This window comes from Cervus canadensis, chromosome 16 (genome assembly GCF_019320065.1).
Source record: "Cervus canadensis isolate Bull #8, Minnesota chromosome 16, ASM1932006v1, whole genome shotgun sequence".
Taxonomy (NCBI): Eukaryota; Metazoa; Chordata; class Mammalia; order Artiodactyla; family Cervidae; genus Cervus; species Cervus canadensis.
In genome coordinates, this window is record NC_057401.1 from 22,295,195 (window position 1) to 22,315,587 (window position 20,393).

The following is a 20,393-nucleotide window of genomic DNA, read 5'->3' on the forward strand; positions in this document are numbered from 1 at the left end:
ACACCACAGTTTAAAAGCATCAGTTCTTCTGCACTCAGCTTTCTTTATAGTTCAACTCTCACATCCATACATGACTACTGGAAAAACCACGCCTTGACTAAATGGACCTTTGTTGGCAAAGTAATGGCTCTGCTTTTTAATATGCTGTCTAGGCTGGTCATAACTTTCCTTCCAAGGAGCAAGTGTCTTTTGATTTCATGGCTGCAATCATCATCTGCAGTGATTTGGGAGACCCCAAATAAAGTCAGCCACTGTTTCCACTGTTTCCCCATCTATTTGCCATGAAGTGATGGGACCGGATGTCATGATCTTAGTTTTCTGAATGTTGAGCTTTAAGCCAACTTTTTCACTCTCCTCTTCCACTTTCATCAAGAGGCTCTTTAGTTCTTCTTCACTTTCTACCATAAGGGTGGTGTCATCTGCATATCTGAGGTTATTGTATTTCTCCCAGCAATCTTGATTCAGCCTTGTGACTTCTCCAGTCCAGTGTTTCTCAGGAATGGTAATTCCTGCATATAAGTAAATAAAGGCAGGGTGAAATATAAGCCTTAACATACTCCTTTTCGCTATGTGAACCAGGGTCTGTTATTCCGGTCCAGTTCAACTGTTGCTTCCTGATGCATACAAAGTTTCTCAAGAGGCAGTCATGGTGGTCTGGTATTCCCCATCTCTTTCAGAATTTTCCCAGTTTATTCTGACCCACACAGTCAAAGACTTTGGCATAGTCAATAAAGCAGAAATGGCAACTCTCTTCCTTTTTCTGGAACTCTCTTGCCTTTTTTGATGATCCAGTGGATGTTGGCAATCAAATCTCTGGTTCCTCTGCATTTTCTAAATCCAGCTTGAACATCTGGAAGTTCATGGTTCACGTATTGTTGAAGCCTGGCTTGGAAAATTTTGAGCATTACTTTACTAGCGGGTGAGATGAGTGCAAATGTGCAGTAGTTTGAGCATTCTTCGGCATTGCCTTTCTTTGGGATTGGAATGAAAACTGACCTTTTCCAGTCCTGTGGCCACTACTGAGTGGCCAAATTTGCTGGCATAGTTGAGTGCAGCACTTTCACAGCATCATCTTTATGATTTGAAATAGCTCAACTGGAATTCTATCACCTCCACTAGCTTTGTTCATAGTGATGCTTCCTAAGGCCCACTTGACTTCACATTCCAGGATGTCTGGCTCTAGGTGAGTGATTACACCATCATGATTATCTGGGTCATGAAAATCTTTTTTGTACAGTTCTTTTGAGTATTCTTGCCACCTCTTCTTAATATCTTCTGCTTCTGTTAGGTTCATACCATTTCTGTCCTTTATTGTGCCCTTCTTTGCATGAAATGTTCCCTTGGTATCTCTAATTTTATTGAAGAGATCTCTAGACTTTCCCATTCTATTGTTTTCCTCTATTTCTTTGCATTGATCACTGAGGAAGGCTTTCTTATCTCTCCTTGCTAGTCTTTGGAACTCTCCATTCAAATGGGTATATCTTTCCTTTTCTCCTTTGCTTTTTGCTTCTCTTCTTTTCATGGCTATTTGAAGGCCCCCTCAGACAGCCATTTTGCTCTTTTCATTTCTTTTTCTTGCAGATGGTCTTGATCCCTGTAACTTTTTCATAAAACAGGACCAGGAAACACTTTCCAACTCATTCTATGAGGCCAGTATTTCCATGATGCCAAAAACAGACAAATATATCACAAGAAAAGAAAGCAACAGACCAATATCCCCTATGAAGATAGAAAAAGTCCTCAACAAAAAAACTATCAATCCAAATTCAGCAACGTATAGAAAGCATTGTACACTTACAACCATGTGAGATTTATTTCAGGAATATAAAGTTTGTTAATTTTGCTTAAAAATTAACTCAGAAAGGATCATAGAACTAAATGTAAGAGCTAAAGCTATAGTCTTAAAAGAAAACAGAGTAGAAATCTTTGTGACCTCAGGTTTGGCACTAGTTTATTCGTTCTGACTCCTGAGCACAAGCAATAAAGGAAAAAATAGATAAATTATAATAAAATCATCAAAATTAAATCATGTTTTAGTTTCAAAGGACATCATTAAGAAATTGAAAATGTAACCCACAGGAAGAAAGAAAATATGTGCAAAACATATCTTATAAGGAGCTGACACCCAGAATATATAAAGAACTCGAACTTCCCTGGCAATCCAGTGATTAGGACTCACTCTCCCACTGCAGGGGGCTCAGGCTGATCCCTAGTAGGGGAACTAAGATCTCACATGCTGCAAAGCACTGCTCCTTGCAACAAGAACTCTTAAAACTGAACAATAAAAAGACAACGTAATTGTAAAATCAGCAAATACATGGATTAACATTTTTCCAGAGACGATGTACAAATGGCCAATTAGCACATGAAAAGATGCTCAGTATCATTCATTATTTGGTAAGTGCAAATCACAACAGTGAGGTATGATGTAATACCCATCGGGGAAATTCCCTAATACCCAGTAGGATGATTATGATAAAAAAAAAAAGTGCAATAACTAGTGTTGGCGAGGATATGGAGAAGCTAGTAACTTTACAAATTGCTGGTGGGAATGTGAAATGACACAGCCATTTTGGTAAAATTTGGCAGTTCCTCAAAAAGTTAAAGACTGAGTTATATGACCCAGCAATTTCATTATGTATATATCTAAGAGAATTGAAGCCTATATCCACACAAAAATTTGTACACAAATATTTATAATTGCAGCATTCATAACCAAAAAGTGGAAACAACTCAAATGTCTATCAACCAACGTGTGGTTAAACATAATGTGATATATCCCTACGATGGATTATTATTCAGCTATAAAAAGGAATAAATGCTACAAGATGGATTGAACCTTTAAAACATTATGCTGTGAAAGAAATAAGATACAAAGACTATACTGTATCATTACATTTATATGAATTTTCAAAAATAAGTAAATCCATAAAGACATAAAAATAGATTAGTGACTGCCAGAGACCAAGGGGAAGGTGGAATTAAGGATTTCTGCTAATGGGCATGAAGTTTCTTTGAGGGGTGATGAAAAGTTTCTGGAACTAGATCCTGATGATATTTGTATAACTTTGTGAATATGATTTTTAAAAACTGGTGAATTGCCATTTTTAAACGGTGAATCTTTGGAGTGGGAGATGGGATGGAGGTTCAATAGGGAGGGGACATATGTATACCTATGGCTGATTCATGTTGAGGTATGGCAAAAACCAACACAATATTGTAAAGCAATTATCCTCCAGTTAAAAATAAATAAATTAACAAAAAAGGTGAATCTAATCACATGTGAATTATATCTCACAAATGATATTATTTTAAAATTAAACAGTAAAAATTACTCTTTGAAAAAGAATTTAAAAGGTAACAACCAGTGAGATATTTTTTAAAATAAGAGTTTTACTTTCTCCTACAGGAGCAACAGTGTTTTGAGGGAGAAACACTGTTTCTTCTAATATAATTTATGGTACAAACTGCAAAAGAAAATCAAGGACCAGCAAAATGTTTCTTCTCATTCTTTTTTTTTTTTTTTTTTGGTCAATTCCTCCTTCCTTCCTTTCATCTTCCCTCTGACCCTCCCTCTCTTTTCCTTCTTCAAAAGAAGACAAATTTTCCATATATCCATAACATACACCTACTATATGCTTGAGCTGTGAACCTACTTTTTAGTTCACAGATATCTCTTTTAAAAAAAAGAAGAGGGCATATTTTAATAAAAAAGTACATAAGAATATAAAGTGACACTTACTTATGGTATATAAGTCCCAATATGTTACATCAGATTTAATTATACCGTATGCATTTTGAGCCTCCACTTGAATAATGTAAATATCTGGTGGTGTTAATCTTGAATAAAAAGAGCATGAAGAGCCATTTTCACTTGTAGAATTACAAGTATCATTTTCATGTAAATAATACCTTTGAAGGAAAAAATGATTCAGCATTAGTTTAGTACAGCAGATTAGAAACATAAGCATATTTAATATATTAAGCATGTATTTGGTAGCTTCCTTCTGGGTCTCTCTTGAGAACTGTATAGTCCAGAAACTGATGTTTATCTCTCCAGATTCCTTCCTCACCTTCGAGGAGAGAGAAAAGTTACCATGGAGACCTCCCTGGGAATCTTGTAAGTCCATCAAAAGTTACAGTCATATAACATATTTCCTATTGGTAAGAAATAATGAATAGGCTCTTGAAAATCTCAGATTCTAATCTTGAGAACTGATTCTTAAAAGAAAAAAGTGAAAAGAATTTGTTAAATAAATTACAGTAGATACATAAATAGAATTTAAAATTATGGTTTTTAATACAACTATATTTATTGATAGGGAAAGATGCCTGGTACTCTATTAATGGTGAAAAAAAGCAAGATGCATATTATATAAATAATGATTACATTAATATGAACTTACATATTTACATAACTCTTCTTAAAGGTGTCTAGAAAGGCCTTCATCAAAATGTTAAAAATTGTTACCTTTGGTGGTGGGATTTTGGGTGATTTTTTATATTCTTCATATTTTTCAGATTGAATTTTTTGCCACTGGTGTACACTGTTTTCAGAAAACTCATTACAATTATTTTCTTAGATAGATAACTTAAACCCTATCAAGCTATAACTTAATGAAAACAATACACATATTGGTAGGAATCAAGTAGGTGGGTATTGCTATAGTCCTCTAGGGACTATGTGGGAGATGAAACAGGCTGAGACCAGAAGAGGGGGCCCACTTTGTAAGGATTTGTAAAGTCAGGGGTGAGGGAGCAGAGACTAAACATACAGGAATATAGAATCATGGAATTTTGAAAGCAGAAAGGATCTCAGGGTTTTCCATGGTTATCATAGAGTGCAAAAAATGGCCAACAGGGTAATGTTGCGTCATGGTTATACAAGCATCCTCCCTACCCTCTTAGCTGTAGATCCTATCAGTATGGTTGCAAATAACCAAGATATCACCCCAGCCACCAGATGCAAATAATGGTTATCTAGAAGCTATAATTGAGAAAACATTGTACTGTCTAAGCGACTTGAGTCATGAGTTAAAGTGGGAACCTCTGCCTCCTCCCCTTACTCCCCCTGACAGCACACAAGCTCCCATACTCACAGAGTTCTCCTGACTGTGTATGATACAAAATCACCTTCTTTCTCTGGACTCCAGGTGCAAGTAAAATTTTTCCTATAGTAGAAGACGCAAGAAATGTTCTCAGGCTTAGTTGGCAGGTCTAGAAAAAGACACCAACACAGTAAATTTAGTGCATGATAAATATTGCCAGCATTGAAGAGTTTGATGAAAACAGATTAATCAAAAGCTGAACTTCTTGGTAAGCTCCTAGGTATAATAGGTTCTCCTTATCAGGGCCATGGAAGCAATCTAACTCCATCTCTGCAGTTACTCCCTTTAAACAGCTAGATTTTTACTTAAAAAACACTTCTTATATTTTTATTCAAGGAAGTTCCTACCAGATAAGAGGTAAAAAGTCTATCACTTGTAGCAAGTAAAATATTGGAGCAGGGGAGTGAAGGTAAGATGGAGCAAAGAACTCAGATATCAGCGTTCTTGGTGCAACAGTACAAATACGCAGGAGTCTGAAGAACCGAGGTCATTTGGGCTGGTGGCCTATTTCACCAGGCATAGGAAGTCTAGTTGGAGCCTCGTGTACCACTCAGCACCAACTCCAGCACAATATGGAAGTCCTAGCACTGCAGAGGGTGACTTGGTGAAGATCTTCACGTAAGCTCTGAACAGGTAAGAGTAGCAAGCAGGGATTCAGAAGTCCCCAGTATCGCAGGGTGAGGAACTGGGGGTGGGTATAGGTGTGTGGGGTTGGTCCAGGCCTGGGATTCAGAAGAGATCAGGCACATTCAGGGTGATATGGCTGTAGATCAGGCCTGGGATTCAGATGAAGAGGCTTCTGTGCACAGGGGGATGTCAAGACCACAGGCAAACATCTGGGGCATGAACTTCAGGAGTGGGTTTGGCAATGATACCCCAAAGCCCACGCAAAGCTGGCTGCCTGGCAGCAGAGAGTGGAGAAGGGATAAGACCCCAGCAGACCGTCCAGAGGAAAACAGAGGAAAACAAAGACTTGCTCACACAGATTTAAAAACCAGGACTCTGAAGTTACGTAAACCCTATCATATACTGAGACACCACCCTAGGCAGGAGTAGGGGACAGGCAGAAACTCTGGAACTGCACACAGTTACCCCAGAGAGACTGAATCAGCTGAAAAACACTATAAATCAGGAGAAACTGAGACAATGCTAACAAATGTAAGTGCTGCCCATGTTGTTCCCTTCCTCGGGCTTGCCTGGCTTTCCAGGGGAGCAGGGACTTTTTGAAAACTGATTAGCTTAATCATAGAAGATAAGGATGCTATAAAATATATCTGCATATCTGACTAATGTATACTTTTCAACTCTTCCAGAGGTAACACCTTCTAATAGGAAGTCAGTGATAAACGGTTTCAGAATAGGTTGTATTCACTGCTTAGATTTGGGACTTTCGGGATTTGTATATTTATTCATGGGCTTCCCTGGTGGTTCAGATGGTTAAGAATCTGCCTGCAATGTGGGAGACTGTGGTCTAAGAAATGAGAATTGTCCACATAGGTAAAGCAGCCCCTGGGAGTGCCAAACAAGAGTGAAGGAGAGCAAGGGGCCTTCATGTCATGTCCACATTTCCAGCTTTTTCCTGAGAAGCCTTCCTCTGGGTCCTGCAGATGAGCCTGATCCTGACAACACCCACTAGTCAGTAGTTAAGTCAATGACTTTCTATCTGTGCTACTTGCATGCTGAAAACCATGAAAAAGCTGGTGATCTCCAAGTCCAACTGCTTAAAGGACCAAAGTTAACTGACCTGAACCAAATAATACTACATGTTAAGCGGAGATCAGAAGGTAGACCAATTAGCTCAGTAATTCCTCAGAGAGCCCACATAGCTTGAAAACCCTCCTTCAGGAATCCTCAGGAGAGCAAGCAGAATATTAACAGATACACACTTCACAACTGTCAGTGGGACAGGCAAAATTCTCCAAGAGGGTGAGCCAAGGGTTAGCCAACAATGTCCCCAGGGGAACGGCTTTCACACTGACTGACTCACTCTCTGGCTCAGAGATATTGGCTGGATGTGTTTGTGTGTACATGTGGGTCTGTCTTTAGTCCTCTGGCCAAGTTCCTTACAAATAGTCATCCAAAGCTAGCCTGCCCTCCACCTCCATTTTACTCATACCAGCACATGAACTCTTAGCAGGATTTCAAAGTTGATCATTGGCTGGAAAACAAAGAAATAAGATGCCTTTCCCTGTCTCCTCAGAATAGTGTTTAGTTTTGCACTATTCTCATTATGGCCCCCTACAGTCACATTTTATTTCCACCTTCGTTCTCAGTCTGTCTTGCACAGGCTGATTCCAACGACAGCCACCAAAAAAACCAGTGTAGAAATAGATGGACAGAGCAGCCTCAGACACGCCTGAGGTGACTTAGCATAGCACAGCACAGGAATAGACCCATGTGGATCTGAACATATTCCCATCGAACCATGGTCAACTCTGGTCTTTACTATTCTTCCTTGAACATCTCTCTTTAGCTCTTTCAGAAGCTTTGATTAACATCTATAAACACCGTAAGTCAGAGGGGAATCCAACCTCTGGTTACCAGAACCATCAGTGTCCTCAGATATCAGAAGAGGAAGGAGTTGTAAAAATGGTTTTCCTCTTCTCCTGAGCTTTTTTTAAGGAGCTACATTTGTTTTACTCTCACTGTTTGGTACATGGCAAGACAGAAATATTCTTGCAGAGGCCATTTGATATTGGCATAGAGAAGGAAAAAATTCTGCTTCCTTTTACTCTCCTAGGTTCTCCAGCCAGGACCCTGTAAAATCAGACTGACAAAAGACAGGTTAATAAGAGAAACCATTATATTAATGCATGCAGTGAAATTATACAGGCAAAAACTCAATAAAGAGTAACTTAAAGAGGTGGTTAGAACTTGGGCTGATACAGCATCTTAAGACAAAACCAATAAATCTATAGAGAACTGACAGGGCAAAGGAAAACAAACTTAGGCTTTCAAGGGTGGCAAACTGTGAAAGGTAAATATATGTGAGACACTAATGGAGCAGGGTTTACATGTGCAGATCCATCCTGGCACTGATTTTCTGTCTTCCTCACGGTCATAAAACTCCTCCGGGAGAGGAGATTTATAGCAGTCCTCACTTTTCAGAAGTTTCTTCTTTTAAACAAATAAAAGAAGTTTCACAAAGACTTCACTTCTGCATCTCTTGATTCTCATTTGACTCCGAATCAAAATAAATCCTTATGGCCAAAGTGGTATATTTTGGGTTGGCATAGTCTGATCCCCTATGGTGTTACAGAAGAGATTTATGATAAATAAAATGAATGCCCAGGAACATTTCCAGTGCTCATCAGTATTTCCCCTTCCTGGACATACGGGAAGATTTTATTTCCTTGCTTCCTTGGGCATAGCAACATGACTTCTTTGGCCCCTGATATGAGAGAAGACTAAAGCACTGGTACATGATTATCCTTTCTCTCCTCCCTCTGCCCTGCACACCCTGCGAATCCATGTTGAGATGATGAGTCTTAGGCTGGTACAGCCTCCATCAGTCTAGGTCCATACTTACCGGTGATGGGCATACAGACTTTGTTGTCTTAAGCACTAAGATTTTAGGCTTGTTTATTTTCATGGCATAAACAGCTTTCCCTGTCTCATGTGAAAAATAGCTTGCTTGAAAATCCAAGATTTTAGGACTTGGGGGAGGAATTCATTTAAGAGTAATTTTCCCTCTTCTTCTCTTTGTTATGTCCTCATGACATTCTAACTCTGCATATGATCTCAGGGCATTGTAGATTTGTTTTATCACAAATGAGGGTGTCAAGGGGAATTGGAATAAAAAGGAAAACCAGATCAACAAACAGTTTCATTTTTGCTTTCTTTCTTTACTTAGAGTTATTACTTACAGCCTCAGTTATCTGGTGTGGATCCCATATGTCTGAATTGCCCTAACTTATGTAACTGCCAGTGAGTAGCAAGGCTGATACATCTGTTGTCCTGCCTATTTGTTGGCAACTAGTGTGCCTATTTTAAGTCTTATTCAACTTACCTCTAATTAGAATATAAACTCTTCATCAAAAGACTGTCACAAACATTATATAATTGTGATAGAGCAATGAAGGGCATTTTACCTCTGTTCTATTTTTCAAAAAACTCCAAGAGTACTCACAGTACTCTTCAAGACTGCCACAGTCATGAGAAAAAAGGGAAGACTAAAGAGCTTTCATCCACCAGAAGAGACTAAGCAGACATGACAATTCAGTGCAATATGCTACCCTGAATTGGATCCCAGAATAGAAAGAGAACATTAAGGAAAAACTGGTGAAATCAAATAAAGTCTGGAATGTACTTAATAATCATGTGCTAATATCAGTTTCTTTGTTTTAGCAAGCATACGATGCTATTATAAAATACTAGCAATAAGGGAAACTGGATGAAGGGCATATAAGAATTCTCTGTACTATCTTCACAATTTTTGTGTAAATTTAAAACTACAACAGAATGTTTATTTTTTACACATGGACAACTGAGGGCTACATTTGCCCCTCACACACATGTATCCTTCCACATGTTAAGAAAAAGCATATAAACATGTTGCTACATTTCTAGAAATAACTATTTCCTCTATTTTTAGAAATAAGCAGAAATATTCAGAATTTTCCTCTAAGAAGGACCAGGAGAATGTTCTGCTCTTGCTTATCAGCAAATTTCCTACATGCAAAAAGAACATTTTTCAAAATTAAAAAGATCTTCTCAATCTCCCTTCTTCCCCTCTATGCTCATATCTCTTTGGTGTCTTTGCAAAGTTAAGTTTTGTTGTGAACAATGCCTTGAAATAAAAGAAGGGCAAGGCTGAGACCGAGGGAAAAATTGTCTAGAAGGGAAGTAGTGTGGAAACTGGAATCAGTTATACAGGAAATGGTATTAATGAAAGGTAGTAAGAGAAGACTGAGATACAAGACCGAGATACAAGTTGAGAGGAAAGGTGTCATGATGCTTATAAGCAGAACTTTAAATTGAACAGTTGGAAGCAATTGGGGATTTCTGAGATGGCTGAAAGAGACAGAGACACAAGCCCTACCTGCCTCTACTGTCTCCAAAGCTCTGGAGTGTCCACAAGTATAAGCCCAGGGACCTGCAAGGTGGGCCAGGTATGCCAGAGGTCTAGAAGACATTCTCATTATCTCTGGATCACAACTGCCTTCTGGGTGACCTCTGATGATGATAAGTTACGGACTGAATTGTGTCTCTCCCCACAAATCTCATATGTTGAAGCCCTACCCTCTCTCTGCTCTGCATTTGGAAACAGGGCATATAAGGATGTATTAACTAAAATAGGGCCTTTACAGTGTATCCTAATTCTATCTGACTGGTGTCCTTATAAGAGGAGATTAAGATACACAGAGGGATGACCACGTGAAGAGGCAGCAAGATGATGGTCATCTACAAGTCAAGGAGAGAGGTATCAGAGAAAATCAACTCTGCAGACACCTTGACCTTGGACTTCCAGTCTCCAAAATGGTGAGAAAATAAACTTCTGTTGTTTAGGCTATCCAGTCTGTGGTATTTTGTTATAGAGCAGCCTGACCAGACTAATAATTATACTACATGCCTTTTCTACATTCCTAGTGTTCAGTCACCATTTCTTTTAATCTGGTCTTATCTTTTTTAACATAATATGTGATCTAAGTAATACATCTTAAATCTACAAGGTATTATATGGCCTTTAGGCCCATAGTTTTGAGTTGGACCATTGTAGAAACATGTTGCTTCATTTCCCTTTATACCCTTGAAATTTATGGCAAATAGTGTGAAAATGTATATATGTTTTTGTGTGTGTATCCTACATGAACCAATGCACACTTAACACAGGAATCACCAAGATAATCACCTACTATTACTCTAAAACAGTGAATCTTTACTTTCAAAGGGCCATATCTCCCTTTGAAAATATGATAGATCATCTTGTCAAACTTGCACATGCATAAGTATATATCAACACACACATACAACCCCACACAAATTCAGGGAGTTCACAAATCCCCCATTGTTCATCCATGAACGCCCATGTCCAGGTGCCCCTTGGTTCTCAAGTTAACAACTCTTATCCAAAAAAGGCAAAAAGAATCACATAATCCATAAAAGGGCACAGGCTGACCTACCTGCCAGGCCAAATCTGCAGATTAGAGGGAGCGTCCACAGTGTCCAGGCCCACATTGTTCCCAAATAATGCAGGGAGGCTGAAAAGAGAACAGAGAATATCATCAGTCAAGAGTTAGTTGTTTCCTGTCTCTCCTCAACAGTTCTGTTTCTAGTGACAAGTAGATTCTGGGAATTTTGAGGAAAGGTATTTTATTTTATATATTTTGTATTACATTCTGTTTTGTTATATTTATTTGGCTAGCATCACATAGATCCCTCTGTGATTATTCCATTACCCCAGTCAATTATTTTGTCCACAGTCAATTCTACTATATAATACAAAAAGTACACCAGCCAGCAAGATTACACTCCAGAAAGACAGTACTGTCCTCCAGTCTCTGCCTCAGTTGCTGACCGCTCCAGCTAAACAAGGCATCTCGTCATTTCCCAAAAGCACCATGCAATTTCACATCTCCATGCTTTGTCCATGTGGTTCCTTCTGTCTAGAATGTCCTTTCTTTCCTATTCCTGACAAAGTGATCCATCTTTCCAGACTCAGCTCAAAGCTAGCCTTCTCCAAGCACCTTCCCTGAGCTCCCAGATGGACTCAGCCCGCCGGTCGGTCAGCCTTTGTGCCCCAGCCGCCCTCCACGCCTTCTGTATTGTGCACGCAGCACACAGAATGGTGTTTAGTAGATTACCTGCTGGCTTCTCTACAGATAGGGAGCTGCTGAAGAGTGGAGCTTCTCTCGCTGTGAAGCCTGAGTGTGGAAGGCAGTGCCTGGTACCTGGTAGACATTCACTATTGTTTGCGGAATAATTAGAATAAAAAGGCTGCTGGTGCCTCACGTCATTCCAGATGAGATGGTGAGATAGTCTAAGGATTAAAGCAAATGTAAAGGCAATATCTCGCTTTCAGAAAGAAATAAATGATGCTACATTTTCAGCTGACATACCATTATGGGGGGAAAAGGAGAGTTTTCAGCAAAATAAATCATTTTAGGAAAAGTTGAATGCAGCATTTCTGGACAAAAACCACAGGGATAACGTTTTCTCACACACAAACCAGTTGAAACACCTAACTAGCTGAAAATGCCTAAGGCAAAATAAAGCAGAGTGAGAACTTGGATCCATAGTCATAGAAATACCATTATGAAACAACAAAAGACTGGTTACATAACAGCAATAGTTAATGCTTGTTACTCAAGAGCTGTGGCTAATCTCTCCAAAAACATTTTGATTTAAATGAGTATAAAATTTATGAAGTTTTTAAATTTTTCATTGAAGAATAAAAGTGTTCTTTGAAAATTAATTATAACAGCAATAGATTTTTTTTTTTTTGGCCTTGAATAGAATTTTTTCTTTCTTTCTTTCTTCTTTTTTTTTTTTTTGCCCTGAAGCATGTGGGATCTTGCTCCTCTGACCAGAGACAGAATCCATGCCCTCTGCAATGGAAGCTCAGAGTCCTAACCATTGGAACACCAGGGAATTCCCAGTAATAGCACTTTTTAACATCCAACTATTCACAATGTCTTAATTTTCTCAGGTTCTTAGCCAAAAAGCATGCCTTTACAAGTTCTAAAAGCATACTGGCAAGTGAGGGAGGCCCAGTCATGAAGACACTATTCAAGACATGATGCTGACAGTCTCAATGATTGAATAAATAAGCAATTATAAGTGCTAAAGCTCAAATTGTTATTCCAACACAGGCTTTTGCATTTTAAAATCTTATCAATATTAAATATTGAATATTTTGTACTTAAATATTTTAATTAATTTTAATTATTGCTTCTTTGCTTTACAGTGAGAATACTCACTTATTATTTGTGAATTTTTAAAGCCTTAACAAAAAACAGCAGTACTAACAGTACTAAATTATACCCAGAGACAAAGCTGTAGAAGAGAAAAGGGTTGAGAACCACTGATCTACTTGCAGCAACAGAAGCACGGATAGTAATAGCAAATGTCACCTGATAAGTGCTGTAATTACCATAGTGCAAGGAGAGCACAGAATGTGCAAAGAGAGGGAAGAGCTGATGACTGGGGAAGTCAATAAGCTTTGCTAGAATGACAATGCCCTAACACCTGTTTGTCCTCCAGGGCGTTTTCCACTTCCCCTCACACACCAGAGAACTACCACTCATGACTGCTTATTGGTAGTAAAAGTGGACAAATGTGAGGTACCTCCCAGGAACTTAGAAATAAGTTCAACTGAGAGTGCAACTAGCAAAATGCATGCACAGAAGTGATTCTAGTTAACTGTGGGAGTAAACCAATAATGTATTTGTAAAATGGCATTTGAAAAACTTGAGTTCACTCTGAACTTCTTCCAAGGAAGCCTGGGTGTACACTCAAGATAGTTGGATCTGGAAAATTAACACTGTCATTTAGTTGCAGGAATTTATTCAACTAAATGTATCCTAAATGGAAGGAGACTATGGAAATGGAAAGGAGAGGTCACAGAAAAAAAGTTGGCAGTGTTCATCGGTGTTCATTGGGCTTCCCTGATAGCTCAGGGGTAAAGAATCTGCCAGCAACACAGGAGATGCAGTTTCGGTCCCTGGGTCAGGAAGATCCCCTGGAAGAGGAAATGGCAACCCACTCCAGTATTCTTGTCTGGAGAATCCCATGGACAGAGGAGCCTGGCAGGCTGCAGTCCATGAGGTCACAAAGAGTCGGACACAACTGACTAAGTATCCATGGGAGGAAATTATGAAGTTTTCCATTGCTGGAGTGACACACAGTTGACCTTGAGTAATGCCAAAGTTAGGAGCACAGGCTCTCCACACAGTCAGAAATCCACTCACATAACTTCTGTCCATACGCCCAGTTCCTCCCCATCTGAGGTTCTGTAACCTTGGATTCAACCAATCACAAACAGTGTAGTACGACAGTATTTACTATTGAAAACAAGACACACAGTTAAAATCCATGTTGTTCAAGGGTCAGCTGTACTCCATAACAGGACAATCATTAGACTTCACCACAGCCTTGATGAAAGATACCTCAAACCCCAAAATTTCCATGATTGCTCTGATTCTGTGAGGCCATTTCTGATTATTAATAATTTAGCAAAAGTTCAAATCCTGAACAAAGGATGTAAGTCTTCTAGTAATTAGAAAAGACTACCCTCCTCTGTTTAAACATACCGGTCTCATGAAGTCTTACATGCGGTAATCAGCCTCCCCAAATCTGAGCAATTCTGGGTGCAGCAAGACTGTGGGCTACAGAAAATTCACGAAGATTATCCTGAGCTCTTAAGGAGAACCATTAAACCATTACCTTCATTGCCTGACTTATCAGCACTAACTTTTAAAATGCAGCAGCTTTGAATAACTGTCTCCACTAAGGAGGCACTTCCTAGGAAATATACACCTTCTCATTAGTGGTGCCTGATTTGAATACAATAGGAGCTCTGGAATTCTCAAACAACACTATGAATATTCCATGCTGAACCAAAGGACTCAGAACATAATGTGATGCCACTTGAGTTATTTTTAGTGACTTATCTTTAAAGTAGTAGCTACTGTTAGGAGTACAATGACTGGAAGTGAAACCAACCAATTATTGCTGGCTACAGCAGTGGCTGGAGACAAGAAAACAAAGGAAGAGACTCTGCTCTTGCCAGCTGATGTTAAACTATCCCTTCCTCTCCACATTCTATCTCTTATCACCCAAGCAGAAGCAATAGCACGGCTGTTTTCCTCTCTAGCAATCTCCCATTACACACACACAAACACCTCCACCACCCCACACACAGGCTGTTCTTTGGAGCTTCAGTTCCCACTCAAGGCTGTGTCCTGGAGGCTGTTTTACCTGATTTCGCCTGCACACAAATATATCACTATATGACCCTGCTTTCATTCATTCATTCATTCATACATTTACTCAGTTAATGTGTGCTGATACCCATTCTGTGCCACAAACTGCAGAGTATGGAATTGAGTTTTTAAAGGATGGACAAAGAAGTAAATTCTAGGGATAGTAACATACTTTTAGGTTGAATTATACAAAATTGCTATTTTCATAAGTCTAAAACAGTCAAATATTGGCAATTTCAGCCCAGTAAACTAACTGTATCTTCCTTTTGGGTGAGGAAATGCTTATGCACCTTATCAAGATGAGATTAAGAGCTGTCAGCATGGTGACTAATATGTTAATATTAGTTAATAATACTGTACTGTATATTTGAAAGTTGCTATGGCAGTAGACCTTAAAAGCTCTCATCACAACAGAAAAGTTTTGTAACCATGTATGGGCTTCCCTTGTGGCTCAGCTGGTAAAGAATCCGCCTGCAATGTGGGAAACCGGGGTTCGATCCCTAGGTTGGGAAGATCCCCTGGAGAAGGGAACAGCTACCCACTCCAGTATTCTGGCCTGGAGAATTCCGTCCGTGGTGTATCAAAGAGTCGGACACAACTGAGCAACTTTCACTTTCATGGCAGTAGACCTTAAAGGCTCTCATCACAAGAGAAAAGTTTTGTAACTATGTATGGCGGTATGTGTGCATGCTAAGTTGCTTCAGTTGAGGCCGACTCTGCGACCCTGTGGACTGGGGCCTGCCAGGCTCCTCTATCCATGGGGATTCTCCAGGCAAGAATATTGGGTTGCCGCACCCTCCTCCAGGGGATCTTCCCAACCGAGGGATCAAACCCACATCCCTTACATCTCCTGTATTGGCTGGCATGTTCTTTACCATTAGTGCCACCACATATGTTACCTTAACTAGACTTAATGTGGTGATCATGTCACACTGCATACAGATATTCAATCATTATGTTGTATACTTGAAACTAATAAGTTAATTATATCTCAATTACTTTTAAGAAGAGTTATCAGGAAACTGCATTCAGTTTCAGAGTATAAACCCATTTGAGGTTCAGGCTGCTTTCACACAATGAATACTTTGACAGCCAGCAGCAAGATTGGCAAAAACACAAGTATGATGCGATAGTAAGAGTCTACAAAGTCCTAATTGCATTACATAAATTTCATCTGTCCTTCCTAAAATCCCTGCAGAGTTGGTATTATTACCCCTACTTTACAGATATGGAAGCTGTGGCTCACAGTATCACATAATCAGTCCAAAACTCTCATAGTTTGTAAGTGACTTCAGTTTCATTTTCAGTTCAGTCACTCAGTCGTGTCCGACTCTTTGCGACCCCCTGGCTGGATTCAAACTGATGCTTGTCTTATTCTAAAGCCTAGATTCTCTCCATCAAAATCAAGCAGTAGTTAGTAGTGGTTTACTCTCCCTCAGTCCTCCTGCCACAAAATGCCATTACACACAGGGATTTTCTTCTGAATCTCCTAGGTCTAATTTTCTACAGCCTCAAGTTCCCAGAAAGATAAATCTTTAACATTCCTATATTTTCCCCAGCCCCTGATTGCTGTCCTCCACCATCTCCCACCCTAGCACCAGCATTTTAAAAAGATTTACTGCCAGAAGATTATATTCCTTGTAAACATCAATAACCAGTCTAACTACAGAGTAAGTCATGCAGTGAGTTCTGACCGATAACTTTATTGAAGAAAGCAGAAATAAACTCTCATATAATAGAAGAAGGGACCAAATCTGCAAATGTTTGCATTATCAGGTTCTGTGGCCTGATACTCACCTTCCTGTGTGGGGTGGTATCCCACAGAGGTTCTGCTGTTTGAAAAGATCCACATCAAAGGTGCTCTGTCTTCCGCAGCACAAATGAGAGCAAGGAGAGTGGTTTGTAATTTATCAACACAGTTATGCAAGTGTTTCCTCTCTGGTCCAAGGGCTTTTCCTTTGCTTTTAAGCCCAGCCCAAGCCAGGGTGGCACTTACCCACTTTTGCTGGGAAATGGACTGCATTATTGTAACTTTAAAAAAGTCTGCTTCTGTGAGACCACTCAACTTTACAGGAAAAAGTGCCATCTGAAAGTGCCATAAACAACTAAAAGGAATGACCAAATTTAAAATGTTCTATACAGGAAGTCCTTACAAATGCAGGTGGTAATGGGTGAAATGCTAAGAGTATGTTTAGCTTCAGAAATATATTATCATGCAATGATCTTTAAATGAAGAAGGAGATGGAGAGAAAATAATGGTAGCTAACTTGAAAAGAGATTTATAATTCCTAAGCATGTGTTGGGTTGGCCAAAAAGTTCATTTGGGTTTTTCATCCAGTATTGCGGAAAAACAAACATTTTGACCAACCCAATATTAAGTATACTAAACTGGGGGGCTGGAAGCCAGCTAAATTACTAATTAAGTGACTTAATATAATAAATATATATGGAGATCTTACTACATGTCAAGCATAGTACTACAAACTTGAAATTATCTCAATCTTCACAACAATTCTATGAAATCAGCAATATTTTTCCTCTCATCTTATAGATAACGATACAGAGGCCAGAAAGAGATACTTGTCCAAATCAAGTAGTAGAGCCAGGAACTGAACCAAGACAGCCTGACTCTCAGTATCCTATAAATCAAAGGTTAAATCTGATGGTTTCTGGGATCACTTTAGGCATTACAATTTTATCTTTTTGTAATTGACAAAATCATAAAGTCTACGGAACTGTCTATGGAAAAAATGATGCAAAAGGAAAGAAACCTAAGCTTTAAAACAAGATATGCTCTCCAGCTGAATATGTTTTTTTATTTAGTAATTTTTAAAAACTGATTAGTTATTCGTTTATGGCTGTGCTGGCTCTTTGTTGCTGCATGGGCGTTCTCCAGTTGTGATGAGAAGGGGCTAGTCCTTCTGGCAGGGTGCAGTCTTCTTACTGCAGTGGCTTCTCTTATTGCAGAGCAAAGGCGCTTGGGCTTCAGTAGCTGAAGCATGCAGGCTCAGGAGTTGCAGCTTATGGGCTAAGTTGCTCTGAGGTATGTGGAATCTTTCTGGATCATAGATCAAACCCATGTCCCTTGCATTGGCAGTGTTCCTATCCACTGTGCCACCAGGGACGTCCCCATATAGGTCTTAATTTATTTCCCATCTTCCTTAGTCAATGTTCTACTAAGTAGGAAAGTTTAGCAGAAGTAAGGAGGAGAAAGTTTTTTTTTTTTTACCTAGTAAACTATGAGGTACTAAAAAAAATACCATTATAATGTACTATCTAGGACAGGTACATTTTTGCACAAAAATAGCAGTTCTTTAATTTATTCAGCAAATACTTAGTAAACTTATTATACATATAACACCTGACTAATGATGTTATACAATAAAATTCTGGCTCCGTGGTTGATTGGATATATACATTTCTCTCTGCTCTATCAGATAACTCCATGAAAATTACGGTAAAGGTAGAGGAAAGCTACAAAGTCACACAAAACAAAACAAATGGGAGAAGAGACAACAAAACACGGCAATAAGAGAGGTCAAAAAGCTTTGGAGTATGAGAAGTGAGTCAAGCGGCAGCGGGATTAAGAAACATGAGAAAGTTGAAACCTAAAAACACCTAAAAAGGCCACCAAGAAGCAAGATTTGTGCCATGAATCTCATAATTTCAGAAGATGAGATACTACGGGGGCACAATCCATCCTCATTATCCATAGATTCATATTTGCAAATTCACCAACTCTCTAAAATTCACTGTGTCCCCAAAATCAGTCCTTGAGCTGTGTCATGGTCATTCACAGACATAAGCAGTGGCAAGAAGCATGCATTCCATGCTGAGGTTGAATAAGTAAAACTGCTCTTGTACTGTACAAACTTTCTTTTCATGATCTGTTCAGTGCCACAGTTTTCGGATTTTTGTGTGCTTTTTGATGGTGATTTTGCCATTTAAAATGGCCCTCAAGCATAGTGCTGAAGAGCTGTCTAGCGGTCCTAAGGAGAAGCTTGTGATGTGCTTGACAGGACATACGTGTGTTAGACAAGCTTTGTTCAGGTGTGAGTTATACTGCTGTTGGCTGTGACTTCAAGGTTGATGCACCAACAATATACATTGAACAGCTGCTGCTGCTGCTGCTGCTAAGGAACTTCAGTCGTGTCCGACTCTGTGCGACCCCATAGACGGCAGCCCACCAGGCTCCCCCGTCCTTGGGATTCTCCAGGCAAGAACACTGGAGTGGGTTGCCATTTCCTTCTCCAGTGCATGAAAGTGAAAAGTGAAAGGGAAGTGGCTCAGTCGTGTCCAACTCTTTGTGACCCCATGGACTGCAGCCTACCAGGCTCCTCTGCCCATGGGATTTTCCAGGCAAGAGTACTGGAGTGGGTTGCCATTGCCTTCTCCAATACATTAAACTAGGTGCCTTTAAATGGAGACACATATACAACAAGGTTATGTGCTGAGTATCTGACACGAATGTCGTGACCAGAGGTTCACAGGAACTGAACCCTGTGTTTCCACGAGGGAGAAGTGTTCAATATTCGCTAACTCAGAGTCCACAGTGCCTTTATAAAACATGATTACCACAAATAACACAGGCAATAGAGAAGATAAATGTCAACTAAAGGAGGAAAGCAACTTGGACTTTTAGGGACCATTGAAGCTATGGCAGGAGTTTACTGATGGGGCTAAAGTCAATCTGAGCATATGACAGAAAGCATGGGACAGAGCACAATAGGAGACAGTGCTGGCTAGAATGGCTAATCAATACACTTGAAGAAAGTAACATTGAGTTTGGAGGAGGAGAGATGAAATCCACGCATTCCAGCCTTTCAACTCAACTCCACAAACATAAGTCAATGTCAGATCTTATGCTTGAGATTGTGGAAACAAAGTTGAGGAAAGCAGAGGTCCCAACTAGTAAAAATTCACAACTTCGGTAGGAAAACAGACTCATAAACAAAGCTGCTGGGTGCTGTGCTGAGCTAAGCCGCTTCTGTCGTGTTTGGCTCTGTGCGACCCTGTGGACTGTAGCCCACCAGGCTCCTCTGTCCATGTGATGCTCCAGGCAAGAATAAACAAGGCACTATAAAACAAAGTGGCAAGTGCTGTTAAAGGTGTGTATAAAGTGCTACAGGAAATGGGAAAGAGGAGCCATTAATTGTGCCCTAAGGGAAATGGATCCCAGAAAGTAAGAGAAATGAACATTTTAGCAGTACATTGAAAGTAAATGGAAAAATTATAAAAATAACATATTTCTGGTAGAGATGTGTAATAGCCTGACATGGCAACTGGCTAAAGCCTTATCGATTCTTATCAATTCTGTTTTTCATTTCTTCAAAAAACAGTTCATGCCTTCATCAATCTTTTC

General features: G+C 39.5%; 1 protein-coding gene across 1 annotated transcript in view; it reads right to left on the reverse strand.

The window, feature by feature from the left end:
• Positions 1 to 16,886, reverse strand: part of IL31RA (interleukin 31 receptor A) — a 56,779-nt gene extending 39,893 nt beyond the window's left edge. The window contains exons 1-5 of the mRNA XM_043489189.1: positions 16,829 to 16,886; positions 11,912 to 12,087; positions 11,231 to 11,308; positions 5,100 to 5,217; positions 3,743 to 3,912 (exon numbers count right to left, since the gene is read on the reverse strand). Coding sequence (XP_043345124.1) covers positions 3,743 to 3,912; positions 5,100 to 5,217; positions 11,231 to 11,285 — 343 coding nt within the window. The 5' untranslated portion in view covers positions 11,286 to 11,308; positions 11,912 to 12,087; positions 16,829 to 16,886. The remainder of the gene's footprint in view (positions 1 to 3,742; positions 3,913 to 5,099; positions 5,218 to 11,230; positions 11,309 to 11,911; positions 12,088 to 16,828) is intronic.
• Between the last annotated feature and the right edge of the window lie 3,507 nt (positions 16,887 to 20,393).